Source organism: Haliaeetus albicilla, chromosome 3 (assembly GCF_947461875.1).
Source record: "Haliaeetus albicilla chromosome 3, bHalAlb1.1, whole genome shotgun sequence".
NCBI lineage: Eukaryota > Metazoa > Chordata > Aves > Accipitriformes > Accipitridae > Haliaeetus > Haliaeetus albicilla.
This window is the reverse complement of record NC_091485.1, coordinates 51,430,093-51,448,824: the sequence shown is the minus strand read 5'-3', so window position 1 is coordinate 51,448,824 and position 18,732 is coordinate 51,430,093. Positions and strand designations below refer to the sequence as shown.

The 18,732-nt window shown below is 39.9% G+C and overlaps 1 protein-coding gene across 2 annotated transcripts in view; it reads left to right on the top strand.

The window, feature by feature from the left end:
- Positions 1–80: 80 nt before the first annotated feature.
- RAD54B (RAD54 homolog B) overlaps positions 81–18,732 on the top strand; it is a 71,460-nt gene continuing 52,808 nt past the window's right edge. The window contains exons 1-3 of one of the 2 annotated variants that reach the window (XM_069779678.1): positions 81–168; positions 2,982–3,135; positions 3,829–4,003. In XM_069779678.1, coding sequence (XP_069635779.1) covers positions 2,998–3,135; positions 3,829–4,003 — 313 coding nt within the window. In that variant the 5' untranslated portion in view covers positions 81–168; positions 2,982–2,997. Of the gene's footprint in view, positions 169–225; positions 316–2,981; positions 3,136–3,828; positions 4,004–18,732 lie in introns of those variants that run through there. The other variant, XM_069779680.1, reaches the window with a different exon arrangement.

The window sequence follows — 18,732 nt, the reverse complement described above, 5'->3', positions numbered from 1 at the left end:
CCCGCCCCCTCCCACCTCCGCGCACGGCCCCGGAGCATGCGCGCTTGGCGGGAAGCGCGGCACTCGGCGGGGGGGGGGGCGCTGCGCAGGGCGCATGCGCGGCGCGGCCAGCGGGCTGACGGGAGCCGGCGGCGGGACAATTGAGTGAGTGCCGAGGCGGCGGCTGAGGTACGGCCGGGGGCGGGCGGCGGGGCCGCTGGCCTCTTCTCCCGGGGGCGGCGGGTGGAGAGCCGGCTGGGCGCTCCCAGCTCCTGCCCGCAGGGAGACACCCCGCCCCGCGGCCGCTACCGGGCGGCTGAAGGCGGGCTGGGCCGGGTAACAGCAATTTGAATAGCATTGCTTTTTGGACCTGCTCCAAATCCTTACAGTTACTACTCATTTGAAGTGATTTTTCACTAATGTTGATGTTCAAGGCGATGCACCCGCTGCCTGCAGTTCAACTTCAACTGGGTGAAAGTTAGTCCTGTGTCGCGTCTTTGTAATTGCCTACAAAAACCGTTTGGCCTCGTCACCTATGCCGGGAGTGTCTCTTCAAATGTTCAAGAGAGCAGCCTGTTAAGTTTGTGCCAAAACTGCCTTTGACGGGACTCCGGGCATACCGTGTTGGGTTGAATGTGTAAAATTTTGAAATACTCCTGGTATTTCATTTTAATGCAGCTGTTAAGATGCCTTTAAGGAGAAAAATACTACCGAATTTAATGCTTGCAAAACCAGATGCATCCATCGTGTGCTTTAGGCTGTGGTTTCATGGTACACTTGATTTGGTCAAGCTAGGTTGCTAATAAAAGGCAGGAGTAGTGCTTTTCTCATTACCTCCAGCTGTTTGCCTGCAACCATACCTAATAGTATTGCATGTGCAGGGTGATTCGATGTAGTGGTGGCTGTCAGAGGCAAGGGCATGTTTGCTTGTCAATTGATTTCGTTGTAATGTGGAGCTATTCCTTGCCCTTGCTACACCTACTCTGATCCCATCTAAAAGATCTAGCATCAGTCATTTGTTGCACATCCATAATGGCCTTTTTTCTGTATAGTACGGTAAAGATACAAAATGCAAACATCTTGTTTATCATTTTTTGTATTTTATATTTTAATTATATTTTACAAAAGCTTATATTTTGAAGACAGAGAGGGATGTGTTGCTGGAAGCAATATTACATTTTGAAAGCACAAACCTCTAATAGTTTTTGTAGTTGCAAGTAGGTACTACTGGTAATATTCTTACATGTTCTTAAATTTAACGGGAGTGAACTTATTGAGTTATCAAGGGTCATAGCTTTAAATTTCTTACTAAGTTGCAAATCTCTTAATGAGTTGTTTTTTGTGGTTTAAGACCAAATGATAGTGCAAAGTCCAAATGGATTTGGAAACCAAAACACTTTAATCACAGACACATGCAATTTATGAATTGCACAACTCCCCTGTTCTGCAGGAAACGTGACAAGCTCTAGGAGTGAAGTGGGCAGGGTTAGTGTAGCGGTTCAGCCATGCTATGCATAGTCCTCATGTGGAGTCAAGGGGTGTCCTGGGTTGTCTTCCCGTGCACTATAGGACTGGGTAGAGAATTTGTTCAAATTCATGTGGCACCTGAACCTGGCTGTGGTCAGCACTGGCACTCGCAGTCTGCTCCTCTGGAAGGTTCTTGGCACCTTTGCAGCTTTCACAGTGACTATCAGTTGTTTACCCTACAGATACTCCTGTTATAATACTCCCTTATTGCATAGGGTTAACTAAAGTTCATATGCTAACACCGTTGTCAGTAGGTGTAAGTAACCTAAGTGTTAGCGTAGGTGCAAAGTGTAAGTAGGCCTAACTTATGTGAACTCCTCTCTATGAAGGAGATAGCAGTACTCACGTTAGTGTCTGCATGTTTGCGAAGTATTTTGACGGTACTTCGTTACTACTTCTGCGCAAATCTTGAAAAGAAAGGTTGTTGTGCCCTAGTAAGCCACTGGAGTGCAGAGTAGCGTCAAAAAAGTGCAGAAACACACTGGCTGTTGCAATAGGATGCAAACATGCTTTCAAGATGGTAGAGAGGTAGAGAAGTTTGTGTCTGCAATCCGTATTATGGTTTATTTTTACCTAATAGTTGGGGGGATCAATTAAAATAAATAGGCCATGTATGAATGGAGAATTAAACCGAAATATGTTCCATAAATTGCTGTACCGTGCTTGTCTTCTGGCAGCTGGGTTATTCTATTGGAATTTCCTTTTCTTGTCTTGTTTCTACTACTTTAAAGTATTAAGATTATAACTTGTTATTCTAGTGGTTGCAAGTATGCTTTGTCATATTAACATTGGTGTATGTTTGATTTTGTCCTGAGGTTGTTTAGGGGAATAATGGTCTTATATTTTGAGGGAAAAGCTATAATACGTTCCTTCCACTGTTCAGGTGTATATAACGTGGAGTGATAATCTCCACTGTAATTTTGAGATAATTTTGTGCTGTGTAATTCTAATCTTATTATAGTGAATCTGAATGACTAATATAATTGACTGTTTAATGCAAAGTACTACTCTCAGATATGAAACATACCTTCAACATTCGTTGTTCATTGTGCACTAATAATGGGCTTTTCAAAATTATGTTCGAAGTGTTTAGAATAGTTAGCTCTGTTTCAGATTGTCTTTCTTTTTATAAACTGGTGTAAGTTTAGTAAGCAGCCCTACATTGCGCATCTCCAGAGCATTTCTTGCTATTGAGAACCACATTATTGGCTTTTCAAGTGAAAAACAAAATGTTAAATGGCAGACTTCACTGTAGTCAATCTTTCTTAGTACTTAATGCATTGCAACGATACTACTTCTTCTTAAGTTGTATTATGCTTATGAATTAAGATTGTTATTTGAAATCTTTTATGCTATCTTTTATTTTGTTTTAAAACAGTGCTTATATTGTTATCTATGGATATGTTTTTATATTTAAAGCCTATTCTGACTACAGTTGTCTTTATCTGCTTCCTTCCTTCCTCTCCACCCTCCAGAGCAGTACAACTAAATATGAGGCGATCAGCAGCTCCAAGTCAAGTGCTAGGAAATGTAGCCAAAAAGCCAAGGTTTATACCACCAGGAAAAAGTATCACAGTTTGTCTCAAGAATGAAATGAAAGAGATGGACCAAGAAATTAAATTAAAGGAGGTAAACTGAACAGTCCACTAAAAAATAAATTTGTTTGTACAGTATTGTTACTAAAAGATAGCATCTGAGCTCACCACAAACAATCTCTGCTTAAATAATCAGTCTGTTCAGAATAGATTTTGATACCTTTGCTCTTACTACATTTGATCTTGCTTCTCAGGTAGGTTTCTCTCACTCTGTGAAGTGGATGCAGAAAAATGTTTTTCAAATAAATAAAAGTAATTAGTATTGATCACAAATACAGTTCTCAGTGTGGCGGAGGTATGAATTGCCTCTTGGCCTGGACTTTGGATTCAAATGTTTGAAATGCTTTGGAAAAAGCACCTAAAAAACTAAGATACTTAGTAATGATATGTCAGTACATCGAGTTGCAGTTTTGCTGCAAGGAACTTTCTCCAAAACCTTTAATATCAACCAAAAAAAGCATCACAATTTTTATTGATTTTATCTACAGAAGACATCTATTAAATTCAATTCATAAACTACTTGCATGAGTGGTGTTTGGTATTGTGTGCATGCACTTTTTGTTGTGAACACTGGGATGCATACATTTGTGTAGGGATGTTTATATTTATGTAGATAGTTTGATAATGAGGATTAGTATCTATTAAGATCCCTTCTCGTTGCTCTTTTCTCCATTTCTCTTCAACTGCATGAAGGAAATGCTATTGTAAACCTGTTTCTCTTTTGCAGATAGATGAGAAAGAGGAAAGTGCTTCATTGCTTTCTGAAATATATGGCCAGAATCAAAATGCAAATTTTACACAGTCTGTGGAGTCAACTGGAAAAATAAAGACTACAAAAGCGTGTTTCAGTGTTAAAAAGTGTAGCAAGGTGGAAATGAAAACACTAAATACACCCAAAGCTGGTAAGATGCTCTTTCTTATTTACTGCCATGTATCATAAGATAATTTTAAAGCTTATGAATGATACACTACTTACTAAACCTTTATGAAATACTAATACAAGGGTCATGCAATGGTGGCATTATTTGGTGTTCCACTGGGTAGAGAGTGAAAAAACCAAACATTAAATGATTTTTTTAAATAGAAAAGGAAAAAAAGTTAATGTTTTAGAAGTCAGTTGGTAGTGTTGCTGTTGAGGTGTGTGTCTTCCAGAAGAGTACTATAGTGAACTCACTCTAATTCAGATTATCAAGATGAGAGTCGGGATACCCTAAATAGTGGGAAAGTGTTGTAATTTTGAGACCTTGTTGGCCTCACGTGGAGAATGCTAACGGTTCTGAGTGGATTCACGTTTTTCAGAATTCATGAGGGTTTCTTTTCTTCAGTGCAAGATCTGAGCTGTTTTCTTCAGTGTCTCCAGTGGGCACTCAAGGTTCAAGCATGGGCTGCTAACTCTAGTGTAGCATCAGAGCCGAACTGGCTCTGTTCATTCATGTGTGCGCGCTGTCTCATTTGTTACCCCCAGTAATGAATAGTTACTCTGAAAAGCTAGGTAGTAAGCAAAGATACTGAAGTGTCTGAAGTGTAGCAAGTGCACTTTGATGGACCTGAATGACTCTGTGGGGTTGAGTGTCTTCATTTCCCACTCTTTGTGTGCCCTGACCACAGATATAGCACAGGGACGTTCTGCATTGTGTGAATGCAGGTGTATGACCTCAGGAGCCAAGTGCATCTTGAAAGCGTTGCACTTGAACTGGGTTACTAACATTGCTGGATGAAATCACTCCTCCTGGAGCCAGCTCAGGCATTTCAACATCTGTCTTACAGTTAATTCACTGTTGTTTCCTCATAATTAATTACACTGATAATGATCTTTCTCTTTGTTTTAGGGTTCATTTAATTGGTAATACTTTGTGTAGTGAGTGGAGTTTTAAAAGAGCATTTCATGACTGCATATCACCTTGATTCCATAATGGTTGGAATTGTAAGTCAGAAGGCTTTAACAAAGTTATGTTTAATTTTATTTGTGATAAGAGCTGCTAAATCTGGAAGCCTGATAGAAGCAAAACTGCCATAGCTGTGTCCCAGGGTCCAGCCAATAGTGAGGCTGAGCACGTATTCCCAATAGGCACACATATGTACAATACATATATACATATACAGATGGCTGGTAACATAGGCCAACACAGACAGCACTTGGGCAAACACAAGCAGGGCCAATGGACACATCCTGTTCTCCTCTCTGACTGATCAGGGTGAAAGCCTGTTTGTGGAAAATAAATGAATATACATATATCTATATATAGATACACACACACACAGAATATAGATCCCTCCAGTAACTGATCTTATGCACTCAGTTTATTCAGTAGCTGGCTCCTTGATTTGTTGGACATCCCAGCTGCGGGCACGTGGGCGTATGAACCACGAAGGCCCACAGCTCCTAGTCCCATTGCTGGTATTCAGAGCTGCGCTCCCACAGGTAAAAACACACTATAGGTCCCTCCAGTAATTGGCCTTAGACACTTAGTCTGCTTCGTGGTGGGCTCCTGGATCCACTGGTCTCCCAGTTGCCTTGTGTGCAAGAGATGTATACATACAAACATGTCTCTCTGGTAGCCAGACTTACCAGTAGCCAACCCCTAGATGTCCTGGTCTCTCCAGTAACTCAGACTTCCTGGTCCCTCCAGTAGCCAACTCTCAGACCCTCTGGTCTCTCCAATATGTGTCCCAGACTCATGGCTGCTCCAATACTTGGCTCTCAAGCCTCTTATCCTACTTGCCAGCTAGTCCAGTTTGGTGTTTGCTAGTGATCACACACTGAGACACGTACGCAGGCAGTGTGCATGGGTTCTGGCCTCTCCGCTTGCTGGCACATCAGGTACCTGGGCCCTATGACCTGTGTGTGGTCCAGCTCCAGCTGCTGGCACGTACACTTCTGTACACATTTATGCATGCAGAATAGCGTCCCTTCACCCAGGAAAATACTAGAAATGTAGTCCAATAAGAAGATGGGACAGACTGTGGCAATAGGGTGCAGTGCATTGCTGGACAAGCATACTGACCAGTCACCTGTTTAAAGGTGTCTGCTTTTTTCCTTTTATTTTCCTGTGCTTGTTCCTCCCTGAACCATCTTCATCTGTCCTTTTTGCTTGTCCTTGTTTTTTTTCCTTCAAAAATCTCATTATAAGCCTTGTGCAATCTCCAGATGCCCTTTCCAGCATCTTATGAGCTCCAGGCCCCAGTAGGCAGCAACACCCTTCATTCTGTAAGGTGCTCTGGAGAGCTGTTCCCATTGACTCTTCTTGTTGGGTTTCAGCCCCAGAAAATGGGGTTGATTGGTCCCCTGTGATAGCCCTGAGAGGATGCTGCCATTATCATGTTATGTGACCCACAGTATATGCACTCTGTTTGGCAAAGCTAATGTGGGAAAATTCAGCCTCCTTTTATGTCTTAAGTCCTTCTGGTCTCACGGCTTTTGTGTTTATCTGCTGCATGCTGTAACTTCCAGTTCTTCTGATGAAGCTCATACTTGCGGAAATTTTCAGTGTATATAGGACAAGTTGTTTGAATGGTCCTGCTTCCCTATAGGTACATCTGCAAAAATTTGTGTCTGCTGGTTCTGTCTAGCAGTGCACTTGAAAGATAAATAGTGGATTTATTTCCAAAATAATCTGAGAAATCAGCAGTCTTCCCAATAAAAAGTGCCGTGAAGTGGAAAAGATACTAAATGCTTTTTCAGTATCATGAATTCTGGGTGCAGCTGGTATGGGTTCTCTGTGATGACTTCAGAAAAATAACCAGAAAGTTGTGGAGTGAGACTGGTTGAGCTGTTTTTGTTAATGTTGTGCTGCTACCTTTCTGAGTGACTGAACAAGCCATTTTGTGCCAAAGCCTTTCCATGTCTGTAGAATGGGGCTAACCTGCAAGTCTTTGTAAAGCTATGATGAAATGTGGTATAAAATAAAGATATCTAATGTCAATGTTAGTTATGGTCATCAGGTTCACTGGTGATGTACTGTGAAAACAATCCTGCATCGAGGCTCCATTAAATCTTAAGTAATTTCTTGATAACTTGGATTTTCCAAGACAGCTTCTGCCCTTTACGTCACTTTTGTCTGCTATTCATTACAGCTAATGTAGCAATTACGTAGATTGTGTAAACCATAACCTTCTTTGTTGTGTGAAAAGGAATTGTTTTGTTAAAGCTGTTTCTGGTATGAAATTCAGAAGTAATGGAAACCAGTTGTGAAAGCCAGAGTCAGTTTGGGGTTTTTATTATTATTAATATTGTAATGGAATTATATCTGACTGCCAGTCTCTGCAGCCAAAGAAGTCTTCTCTGTTAAAGGGGCATTAAAATAATTTAACGATTGAGAAAGTCTGTGTGTATGCATTAATTTGGTTTATTGTCTCCATGTCATTTAATGCAGATGATAAACTCTTTGTTAGCTTTATATCATGCTCAAAGCTGGTGTGTTTGGGTTTCCAGTGCAGCAGTGGAATGTGTAAATAAATACCCCAGTTTCCATTATAATTCTTGTGAAACACCTGTGGACCATTGGACAACTGCACTGTTCATAGAGCTAATCTTTCTGAAACCCAGCCCTGAAAATGCTGCGCATTCTTTCAAAAAAACCCTTGTTATCTGACACATGGTGTTTGTCTCCTGGAGTAGACAAGTAAGGATTTGATTAGATAACATCAATCTAAAAATTATAGCATATCTAGCTTAAAAACATACTTGCTTTTCTAGGCTTCTTCTCAAAATAAACTTTTTCCTAAAATTTCACTAATAATAGTAAAGTGTAAGGGACTCTGAAATTCTGCGAAATGAGATATTTCTAAAGACGTTTTCATAAGATTGTAGCAACTGTTGTTGAGTGAAACCCACCTATGTGTTGTAATTTTAAGACAATTTGAGGTGTAAGATATTGAACATGCTGTTCAACATGCCGTTTACTAATCACGATTATGAGTTGTGAAGACTGGAAAATGATGTTTTTCCATAAATACATATATTTGTAGGAAAATTAACTTTACGACTGCTTTATGAATCAGTGTTTGCTTGTTTTTAAGAGGCAAAGAGAACAGCAATCTCTTTGGTACCTTTGTTTTATATTCAGAATATAGTACTTGTTGACACTGACAACAGATGTGTGGAGGGGAGGTAATTTATTTGACATTGTCATTAGTACTTTTCCTCACATGCTGCCAGAGAATTTATCAGATAAGTCTGGATGCTCTTTAAAAATGAAAGTTACTTTAAAATTCCTAAACTATTTAACAGTAATTGAAAACAAAATCATAAATGTGTTTGGAAGGATATTATTGCAGCTCTTAAAGGTGCTTGGCTTCTACTTGTCCTCATTACATTCTGAGGACCTATAAGCAATAACAAAAAAATACAAATAATTTGAATATGAAGAAAAAACGGACAGGCAGATCTCTGAATCAGGCAGATCTCTTAGTATCTTCTCAGTGTTGCTAGTCAGCAGAATTGGCCAGAACTGAGGTTTTTACTTACATTGCCTTTTTCAACTTGTCACGAAATGGAGTGGTTTGCACTGCTTAAAGAATTGCCTCCAATGGTGTCAGTAAAAATGATTTAACAGGAATTTAAATAAAAGTGTGACTTCACAAAATTCGATGGCAAGGTCACTCTATTACTTAATACATGGATGAAATGCACAAAAGAAAATAAAGTAAGAATCAAACTAAAATTATGTATACAGAGACCAAAGACACAATAGGGTAAAAGAGAAACATACAAAGAAAAATCTAGTTAGAATTGCTTTCTCGTGATTTGTACAGAGATTGGGAATGTGAAAAAGTTGGGGAGATCCTCCCGTTGAGTCACGAGGTTCAGAGAAGACCCCCTTGCTTTCTAAACTCCTGTCGGAGTCTAGGTGCAGCTGGATCAACTCCTAGTCTCAGTCAATAGTCAATGGTTTATATCCAAAGAGATTATAATAGCAGCCTGAGATTCATTCACAGTCGAATAAAGTTCACAACAGTAATTTATGTATAGATTTGAAAAGCAATATTTTTAATATACTTGCTATAAAATATTCAGGTTAGTACACACACATGCATAAAGACACTAAGAGATACATAAGCAAGTAAAAGAGGCATACCTGTTAAAAATTCCCCTCGAGTTCAGTGAAAATATTCACATCAAATGCTTTAGCATCTTTCTCAATGGGTGAAGGGTTGAGCCTCGAGGAACAGAGAGTATCAGCCCAAGTCTTGTTGGCTTTTGGCAACAGACCTCCAATCTTCGCATACTTTTCAGCTTGCAAGCTCTGAGAGGTGTCCCACTCAGAGGGAGATGCTGGATGCAGCCTGCTGTGGTCCAGGAGAGCTCAGAGGGTCTCACTTAGTACCACTGTTTATAGGTTTGGGAGATGATTGGCTTTAGTCATCAGCAAATTACTAGAATTCCAGTTGCACTAGTACCATTTTGCATGAGTTACAATTCAGATGAGGGCTCCGGGGCTGTCAGAGAATGACTTAAGATTCAGATACGGGATGCTCCAAGGCTGTAAGGAGAGGACTGAGATATGTCCCAAGGTTGTCAGGAGAAAACTAATTACCTCTACTCTCGTCCCCCACCTCTGCTGGGCAGCAGGAGTCCTTGGAATGGTCAGCACAACTCCCTGTCTGAGCCATGCAAGAGTTCCTGATACGGTCAAGGGATGCTTAACCGTCCAACTCATTACACTTACGCTAAGGCCTGGTGAGACTTCCCGAATTCGTAGATCAGCCCAGAGAGAGGGGAAGAAATGCACCACCACACAACTTAACGTTTTTAATATATTTTTTTTATTTATACAAAACATACATAATTAATTTATGCTTATTATCTGAGTTTGCAGCTTGCTTTCTGTTGGTATTTTTAATCCAGGAGAATGTTGCTTTGTTTTTTCCTTTGGCCTTACTGTCTTATGTGTGGAAGTGAATAGGTCTTTCACCTGCATACTTAGACACAACATTCTAGGTGGACTGAGATTTCATTGTTTGAACCTGACGCAGGTGAACAGAAAAGCTGGATATAGAGTTTTATTCTGTTACAGCTCACCTCCTGTTTGGTTTTTGGTTCAGGAGTACTTTGTTTCATCCATCACTAACATCTGTTAATGCGTCTTCCAAAAGAAGCTTTGTCGGAAGTCGTACTCAAATATTATCTTTGAGCTAACAATGAAAATGGATTGTAACTGTATTTCATAACAGGGTTAATGTGTTCATCCTATGCCTCTCAACAGATGTTTTTGAATGTTTTTCATGCCTATGATATTAACTGTATTTATTATTTGCATATAGCTTTGAATGTATTTTCTCTATCTTCTCTGGGGTGTTAATGTTTACTGAGTACATTGGTCTATAAGGTTTAGACTCTTTGCTCATTTAAGTCAGTTTTATTTTCATAATAGGGATTTTTGTTGGCTCCTTCAGCTTTCTAGAATGTTGTTACAGGTTAGTCTGATACCTTCTGTCACTTCATATGAATAAAACCCCTTAACCAATTAATTTGAATGTTATAAGAGAAAATCCACTTTTCATTCAGTTGTGACAGTAGCAATCAATTGCCTATCACTTTTAATCAGGATTAAAAAATGTTATTTTCAGGATTTGTCATATTGTCCAATTTCAGTCTAACTGCCTACTTTTGGTTTCTAGATAATACAACTAAAAACATTCAGGCCTGACATCTCATAATGAAGCATATTATCGCTAGAATTACTTGGATATCTGCAAAAGTAGAAGTATTAATTGTAATTTCCGTTATTGCATTCATTTCTATTATTGCACTTCACAGATTCAACTGGAAAAGATAGTCCAGTCAAGGGTATTTTTACTGTCTGTCTGTTTTAGTAGTGGAGCTGCACGTATAGCTGTGGTTCAGTGGGCCCTTCAAATGCTTTTATAAACAGCTAGTAAAGCAGTTAGGTCTTTGGGTAAAAGATACTGCATTAACTTCTGTAGGTCTTAATAATTACCACATACACCTTAGTACAAATAAGGTGTTACTGGTTGCCTGACTGCATATCATTTATTACTGCATTGTTTGCAAGTTAGATTTTACAAGTTTGTAATTTTTTTTGTAATTTCTTATTCAAAATAGTATCAAATTACTTTGCTAGCTCTTTATGATTTAAAATTGCCTCCTTCTCCCTGGAATGTTATAGACAGAATAGTTTATAATAGTGAATAGTCAAGTTTATAGACAAGCTGTTTCTCAATTCAGGATAGTTTCTTTACTGTTTAGGTGTCACCTCTACCTGTTTGATCAGTTCACCTCAGGAGATGGGGATTGGTTAAGAAAACTAGATTGATGTAAATGTATCAGAAGAGAAATTGTCCATATATCTGATCTGACACTGGTTCCAGAAGTGTTCATTTATATATCCATCACGGTGGGTATACACGCAAATTGTCACCTATTGGCCTAGTACCCCACTGCCCAGCAGTAAACATGTTGCAGGTGAACTTGTCGCCGAGACTTCTGTGATTATTTAGTCCTAGATGGCTTGTGTTTTCTGGTCTGCAGCTTTGGGACACTGGCATCTCCTGAGGACAACACCTTTTTCTTGGTGTTCTTACTTGGAATGTGGGATGATGTCTTCTACTCTGCTGCTGGCATAAGACCTTCCCTAGCATTTCCCCAGCTGATTATGCACACTCAGAGTTCCCTTTGGCTGTGGTCATGCATTGTTTGCAGTTATGCATGGAGATGGTATGAGAGCAAAGCAGGGAACAGCATTTTAGCAAAGTAACTTTACTACTGTAATCTTAAACTGTTCAAAGCTCTCAGGACTTTTAAAACAACAATAACAAAAGAAAAAGATGAGAGGTCCTTTAGTCTGACATTGCTTGTTCTCATGATTCTTCAGGGTTTCTTGGGGTTGGGTTTTTTTTTTGGCTTCCTCCTCTTATAGATTCATCACCTTCTGTGTGGTAGTGACCAGAACTATGTACCGAGCAGAACACTGTCCTCAAGGGCTTTATTTCTGCGCTCAGAAGCACCAAATACAGCAGCCATGAATTCCATACTTAGTTTTAAAGTCTATCAGTGGAGAAACCATTATTGGATTGTAGCAATAGTCAGATAACATGGAGTCAGTTGCTGTAGACTGAAAGCAAGTAAAAGCGTATAGTGTGCTTGTGTGATACACTAGCCTGTTGAAGAAGTTCACATCCCTAACCAGTGTTACTCATCTTGAATCTGGGCTGCCCACCAGCTGAGTGGTAAGATACACTGTAGTAGTAGAATTAGCAACCAAGACTGGTATAGGAAGGAGGAACTTATACCAGCTTCACCACGAAAGGCAACATATCATATAACGTTCAGCAACTGCAAAGCTGGTTTCCTGGACAGGATAGCAATCTGCAATGCAGTATAATAGGCTGCTGTAAAACAAACCCAGACTTGCATAATTCTTGTGTGATATTTCCACAGTTAGTACAACATAATTTATAGTTTGTTATGATCATATCTTGCTGTCATGTGAATAACTAGGCTTTATGTAATGATAGATGATATAACCAGGATATTCACACATTGACAGTGAAATATACTTTTCATTTGTCCTAGTTAAGTGTGCTCTAATATGTCTACTTGAACTACTGAAGACAATGAAGGAGAGAAGAAGGAAACCAGAAATCAGAAGGGTATTACATGGTCAGAAAATAAAGAAAAACAGAGTTATATTATGCAAGATGCAAGATATTGAACATTTTTCAAAAAGTTGGAGGGATTAAAGTGAAAGTTTTGCAGTAGAAACTTGCCTATTGAATGGAACTATTGTTGCTTCTTTACAACGAAAAAAACCATAAATTGCTAGGTTCTTTACTTTTGAGTAGTGATATATCCGCTATTGAAGAGAGCTGTGCTCCATGTAGAGACAATTATTTTTTATGCATTTTTCTTTAACTTGTTAAGTTACTGAAAATTAAAATTTGTAAACAAGAAATAAAGATTAAATACTCTTTCTTGTGCAGAGACAGAGACCTAATTTTGAAACTGCAGATATAAAGAGAACTCCCCTTTCCAAAGGGCAGCAGGGGATGTGTTGGGAAATGAACTTACTATCCCAATATATTTAGTATAATTTAGCTCCTGGGAGTTGCATGCAAACACACGGCATATAGTCTGCAATATATAGAAAATGAAATTATCTAACACCAGAACTTTAAAAATGAGGAACTTAGGAAATACTCTGTATAGAGACTATTTTCAAGAATTCAGGTTTAGCAGTAATAATTCTTTCAGTTTCCTCATTCATTCTGAGGGAAGCTGTACACATAGTGTCTTCCCGATTATCAAAATTTATTATCAGGCTGTGTGTGTGTAAGGAGTAAAGATGGGCAAAAGAAAAATATATGGCTATTCTAAATTTATCAGATTTTTTTCTTTTATCAGATGTTTTTCTTTTCCCCTCTCCCACCCTTCGTAAAGTCCTAGTTTGGGGTGGGGGGGGGGTTGGGTTGGTGTTTTTTTTTTTTTTTTTTTCCCTTAGCTTTCCCGTCTCCAATAGATACAACAGTGGATTTAAGGGAAGATGGAGAGAATATAGCTATCAGGTGGAGGGACAAGTAATGCCTTACTGAAGGGAACTGGAAGATTTTTTTGAGCTATCGTGAGTATTATTACAGAGTTGGCCTGGATCCCTTCAAAGACAGTTGCCAAATCTTTCTGTGGCTCTGCACATTGTTTGGATCCCCTTTGTTGCCATGCCAGCATAACTAGAATTCAGTCCCAGCTTTTGGCTTTGGGCCTTAAGTTTTCCCCTGTAACAGCAGCTTTGTCACAATATGACTTTCCTAAAATCAACAAGATAGTGATAAGATGATTATCTCTCTGTCCTCAAAATATCCGCTGAGCAAAATTAGAAGAATGGAGAAAGCTGCTCCTATGTCAAATGCAGGGAATAGCGCATGGGGAAGTATTTTGAGGTCAGTATTTAAAAGCATAATCTCCAAAATTTTCATCTCTCTATGAAAAGATCGGAGAATTGCAGAAACTTGGCTTCTCTTACACGATTTCTTTTTTTAGAGGCTATCTTGCTAATGGGGATTTCAGAATTTAAGCAAAATATCCTGAGAAAATCATACTTTCAAATCCTTCTGTATTTCTCAGCTGCTTCTGATCAGTCATCAAAAAGCTTGTTGGAAGAAAGGACCAGAGAAGATACAAGCATGTATTAGGAACTGGACACACTTCTGAATTTGTAAAGAATGGTGCTCTTAACTTTTTTTTTTTTTTTTTAACAATGTGACTTATAAAGTGAAGAGCTAATTCACGGTGCTATGTAGTCACTCAGTATTATAATTTAGAATCCTGTAGCTTTAAGCCAAACTTAGTTTGAATGATGGTTACAGATCTGAATGTGTGGGCCCTGGAATGTCAGACTGAGATGAAGACAAATTCTTTAAAATTTGGCACGGGGGGCATTTTAATTGTCTAAGTTGAATATTTCCCATTTCAGTGGGCTAAATGTTGAGAGAATGCCTTACATCAGCAGAGGGGACGGAAGTGTAGTTAGCTTTTATGCTTGGAATTTTAGTTGATAAGAGCTCTGGAGTAGGCCATGTGTAATTCAGGCTAGTTTCAAGAGAGTGGTGTAAAGGTAATAATTGTTCATGTCTGCATTTTCTGTGCTTGTCATGAGGTACATGCACCCTTGTTCTTGCAGCAGTTGCAAGAACTGTTAGATGTTAGAAGTTAATACATGCTATATGGTGATCAATGAAGTAGATGCAGAAAAAAAGAGGTAAAGCTTTCCTTTGTTCTCCCCACCCCCAATGCAGGACACAGGTTTAGAAATGTTTAGAAATAATTGTGCAGGAGAAAGGAAAGGAGTAGTCTGAGAAGTTCAGGTACAGCAAGGATAAGAATAAGAAAGTGCAAAATTGGTGATGAAAGTATTGATGAAGATGAGAAAAAAGTCAAGTGAAATTAGAAAATTATTTGAAATGCAACTTAAATGATCTGACAGTATTTCTAAAAAGTCTGGTGAGAATGTATTTAAGCACTGTAGCTTCCAGGGGAAGTTGTCTTGCAACTTTGTCTCACAATGTTTGTCATCCTCAACCATCTCCTTAATGAATAATGCCTGCAACCCTTAGTTTTTGAGATTACCCATGAAACTCATGTCCCTATGAGAGATCTTTGGAGTTGAAAACTTTCTGACCCACCCTTTGCTGCAGCAGGCTCTTAAGACAGGCAGATCAAATGACTTGGCACTGTCTTGCTGTCGTGTCAGTAAAGAGGACTATATGATGACCTAATGGAACTTATGTAGCCCTTACTACCTATAGACACTCTCAAGTCATCTTATGCAGCTGCCAAATTCATTTGCAAGAGTGAGCAACTGCCTCAATACTTGCCAAATGTTTCTGCTGCCAGTATATCCCAGTATATTCATTGATATGTAACATACTCCATCCTAGCTGCTGAATCTTACAGTTTCTCATGAGCACAGGGGTATCAGGGTTTCACTTCAGCTTTGATTCAAATCTCGTCATCATCCTCTTGTTCTTAAGATTTTCAGGCTCCTAGGTGATTGCAAATGCTAAACCCAGGTCTCTGCAAAGCTAGTTTGCTTGCACATTATTAAGTAAGAACAGATGTCCTTCAGACTTATTCTGGGGCTTCCACTTTGTGGGCAGAGCACCTTCACAGAGTTTAGCAATCGTTATCTGTTATTTGGTATTTTTTGCACTAGAAGGTCCCAGCCTGAATCATTTAAGCCGGTGTCATTCCTTTCAACATTCAAGTTTGCTGTCTGATCCAAACTGCATCTTTCAAGACACATTTTTTCTTAGGGCATGCTTAATTCTCTTTTTTGTCTTTGAATCATGTACCTTACAGTGATTTTTTTTTTTTTTTTTAAGTCTGTCATGGAGAGATTTTTCCTCAGTTCTGTGTGACAAAGGATCCTTCGTCTCTCTCCATCCAAGATGCTCTCCTGATTTAAGACATTCTCCTTTACAGGGTGTTCTGTCTCATAATGTGCCTAAATTTACATGGGCCAGTTGATGCAGTTATTGGCCATGATACAAATCTTTCACTTGTAAAATTTGGGCCCACTGAGCTTTTTCAGCAATTCATAGTCATTTGGCTACTTTAATCCCTGACTGTATTACAGCTGTGATTCATTCATCTCTTGATAGCTCTCCAGGATGCACTATTTGTATCATTTCTTTGGTATTAATTCTAGACTTTTCCACAGCAAAACCTGAACTTACCTGTTACCTGTTGTTTTGAGTCTTACTTCCCAACTGTTGAAGTTCTGCAACCTTAGCAAGGCACTGTTGCTTGGTTTTTGAATCATTATGCTGATTTTCCTTTCCCTAGAAAAATGATCTACGTTTACAGCTCCCATTTTTCATGAACTCCCAAATGCGAAGATTTCATCTACTGGAAAACTGGGATTTTAAATATTAACATTTAAATTGGGAAGCATTTGTTTTTTTCTAAAAGGAAAGAATCAAGCAAATGTAAAGAAAAATCCAATACTGAATCCAATACTTTTTCTTTTTCAGAACTCTGAGTAGATTAGTGAATTCCACCTTGAAAATATGAAGGAAAAATGAGCTGTACCTTGCGCATAGGATTAAAACAGGAGGCATAGAAGGCAGTGAAGTGATGTGAGGGGTGCGTGTGTGTGGCTGTTTTCTTCAGCAGTGACCAGAATTTCCTCCCTGCTTGTGGTTTGCTGTCCCCGCAGTTATGCTAATACAGGTTTTTGTAGGGTGCACTGCAAACCATATTCCTAAAATGATCCAGATAGAATCTGAAGAAGCTTTTTCAATGTATTTCTTTTGTGAGAGTTACTTGTCCTGTGGCTTACAGGATCAGGGAACTGCTGGTGGTTAAAACTAACCCAGCTCCGAAAAAAAATGATGAATTTGCAGACAGTTCCCTGATCTGACTTGCTCAGAAGATATTGTGACCATTTGTCACCATATCGGCATGGTGAAGGGGCAGGAACATGATAGGGTTAGGGGGAGGCAGAAATTCCTGTTTTGGCAATGTCCCACATTTATGTTGACTTAAAGCAATTATTCATTTATTAAACTGAATATTTATGCTAGCCCCCAAAAAATAAATAATTGATTAGTCTGTGTCTGGATCATCTCCCTGAACTGGCTGTGCACTGTGTTACGTAAGTGCTAGTGTTGGTGGAAGGTGTAGGATGAAGAGTGCACTGCGGCAACATTTCTTTGTAGTTGCCTTGGAACTACACCTATTGTTTTACCTCAAAGAAGTCTATATGTAACATTAATATCCATGCTTCTCACCTTCTATGATTTCTCATCCAAGTACTGATACGACCTTAGGCTGATGAGCAGAGCTATTTTAAAAAGAAAAAAAAAGGGGGGGGGGGGGATCTTGGTTGGCAGCCAGCTTTGTTTTTACAAGGGTTATTTTACACTCCTGCAGAACAATATGTAATTCAGACTGACTCCTTCAGGCACTTGCTCAAAAGAAATCTTTGTAGTGGTATTTTGCTGTAATTGCATTAGTGTGGAAACTTGGTGTCTCTAGCAACATTAAGCAGCAAGGTGATAGAGTAATAGAAGTTTACATAGGTCTATATTAGGAGTTGCTACATTAGGATAGCCCTCCATAGAGGAGACTGCTGTAGCTTCATGTGGCCAGGTCCACAAGGGTGTATTCCCAACAGGCACATGCGCATGTGTACACTCTATACATACATATACGGCCAGCAATACAGAAAATGCAGCACTCACGCAAACACAAGCAGCATCAATGGCCTCATCCCTTCCCTTCACTGGCTGACTGAGAGGAAAGCCTGTTTGTGGAAAATACATATGTGTACAATATGGATCCCTCCAGCAAGTGGCCTTAGACTCTTATTCTGCTCAGTAGCTGGTCCCTGGATCCCCTGGTCTCCCAATTGCCTCACAAACCCGCACTGGGTCTCCCTGGCAGCTGGTCCGGATTCATAACCTTACTAGTGGCCAGTCCCCCAGTGTTTTGGTCCCTCCAGTAGCCAAATCTCAGACCTTCTGGTCTCTCCAGTATCTGGCCCAGACTCATGGTTGCTCCAGTTCTTGGCTCCCAAGACTACTTGCTGGCTAGTCCGGCTTGGTGTTTGCCAGCGATCACACGCTGACATAGGTACCCAGGCAGTGTGCATGGGCTCTGGCCTCTGCTTGCTGGCACCCCAGGCAGCCGGGCCCCTGTGACCTGTGGTACAACTCCAGTTGCTGGCATGTACGCTTCCATGCACAGTCCTGCACACAGAGTAGAGATTCCCCTCACCCAGAAAAATAGTTACAAATGTAGTTGAACAAGAAGATAGGACAAACTGCAGTGATCAGGCACAGGGCATGGCTGGACAACTGTACTGAGTGTCCCCTGTTTACATGCACGTGGCCCCTTTTATCCCTTTTTTCCCCAATATTTTCCTATGCTTCTTCTGTCCCAAAGCACTTTCATCCCTCCCTTTTCTTGCTTTTGGTTCTTCTTCTAAATATCCTGTACTATGCCTTTGGCAATCCCAAAATACTCTTCCTGGCATCTCATGAGTCCCATACTCAGTGGGCCATAACCCCCTCCTTCAGTCTGCAAGGTGATCTAGAGAGCCTCTCCTGTGGATTTTTCCATCTGGGCCTCACCCCCAGCTCACTGGGCTGCTCGTGTTGCTGACAGCCCTGG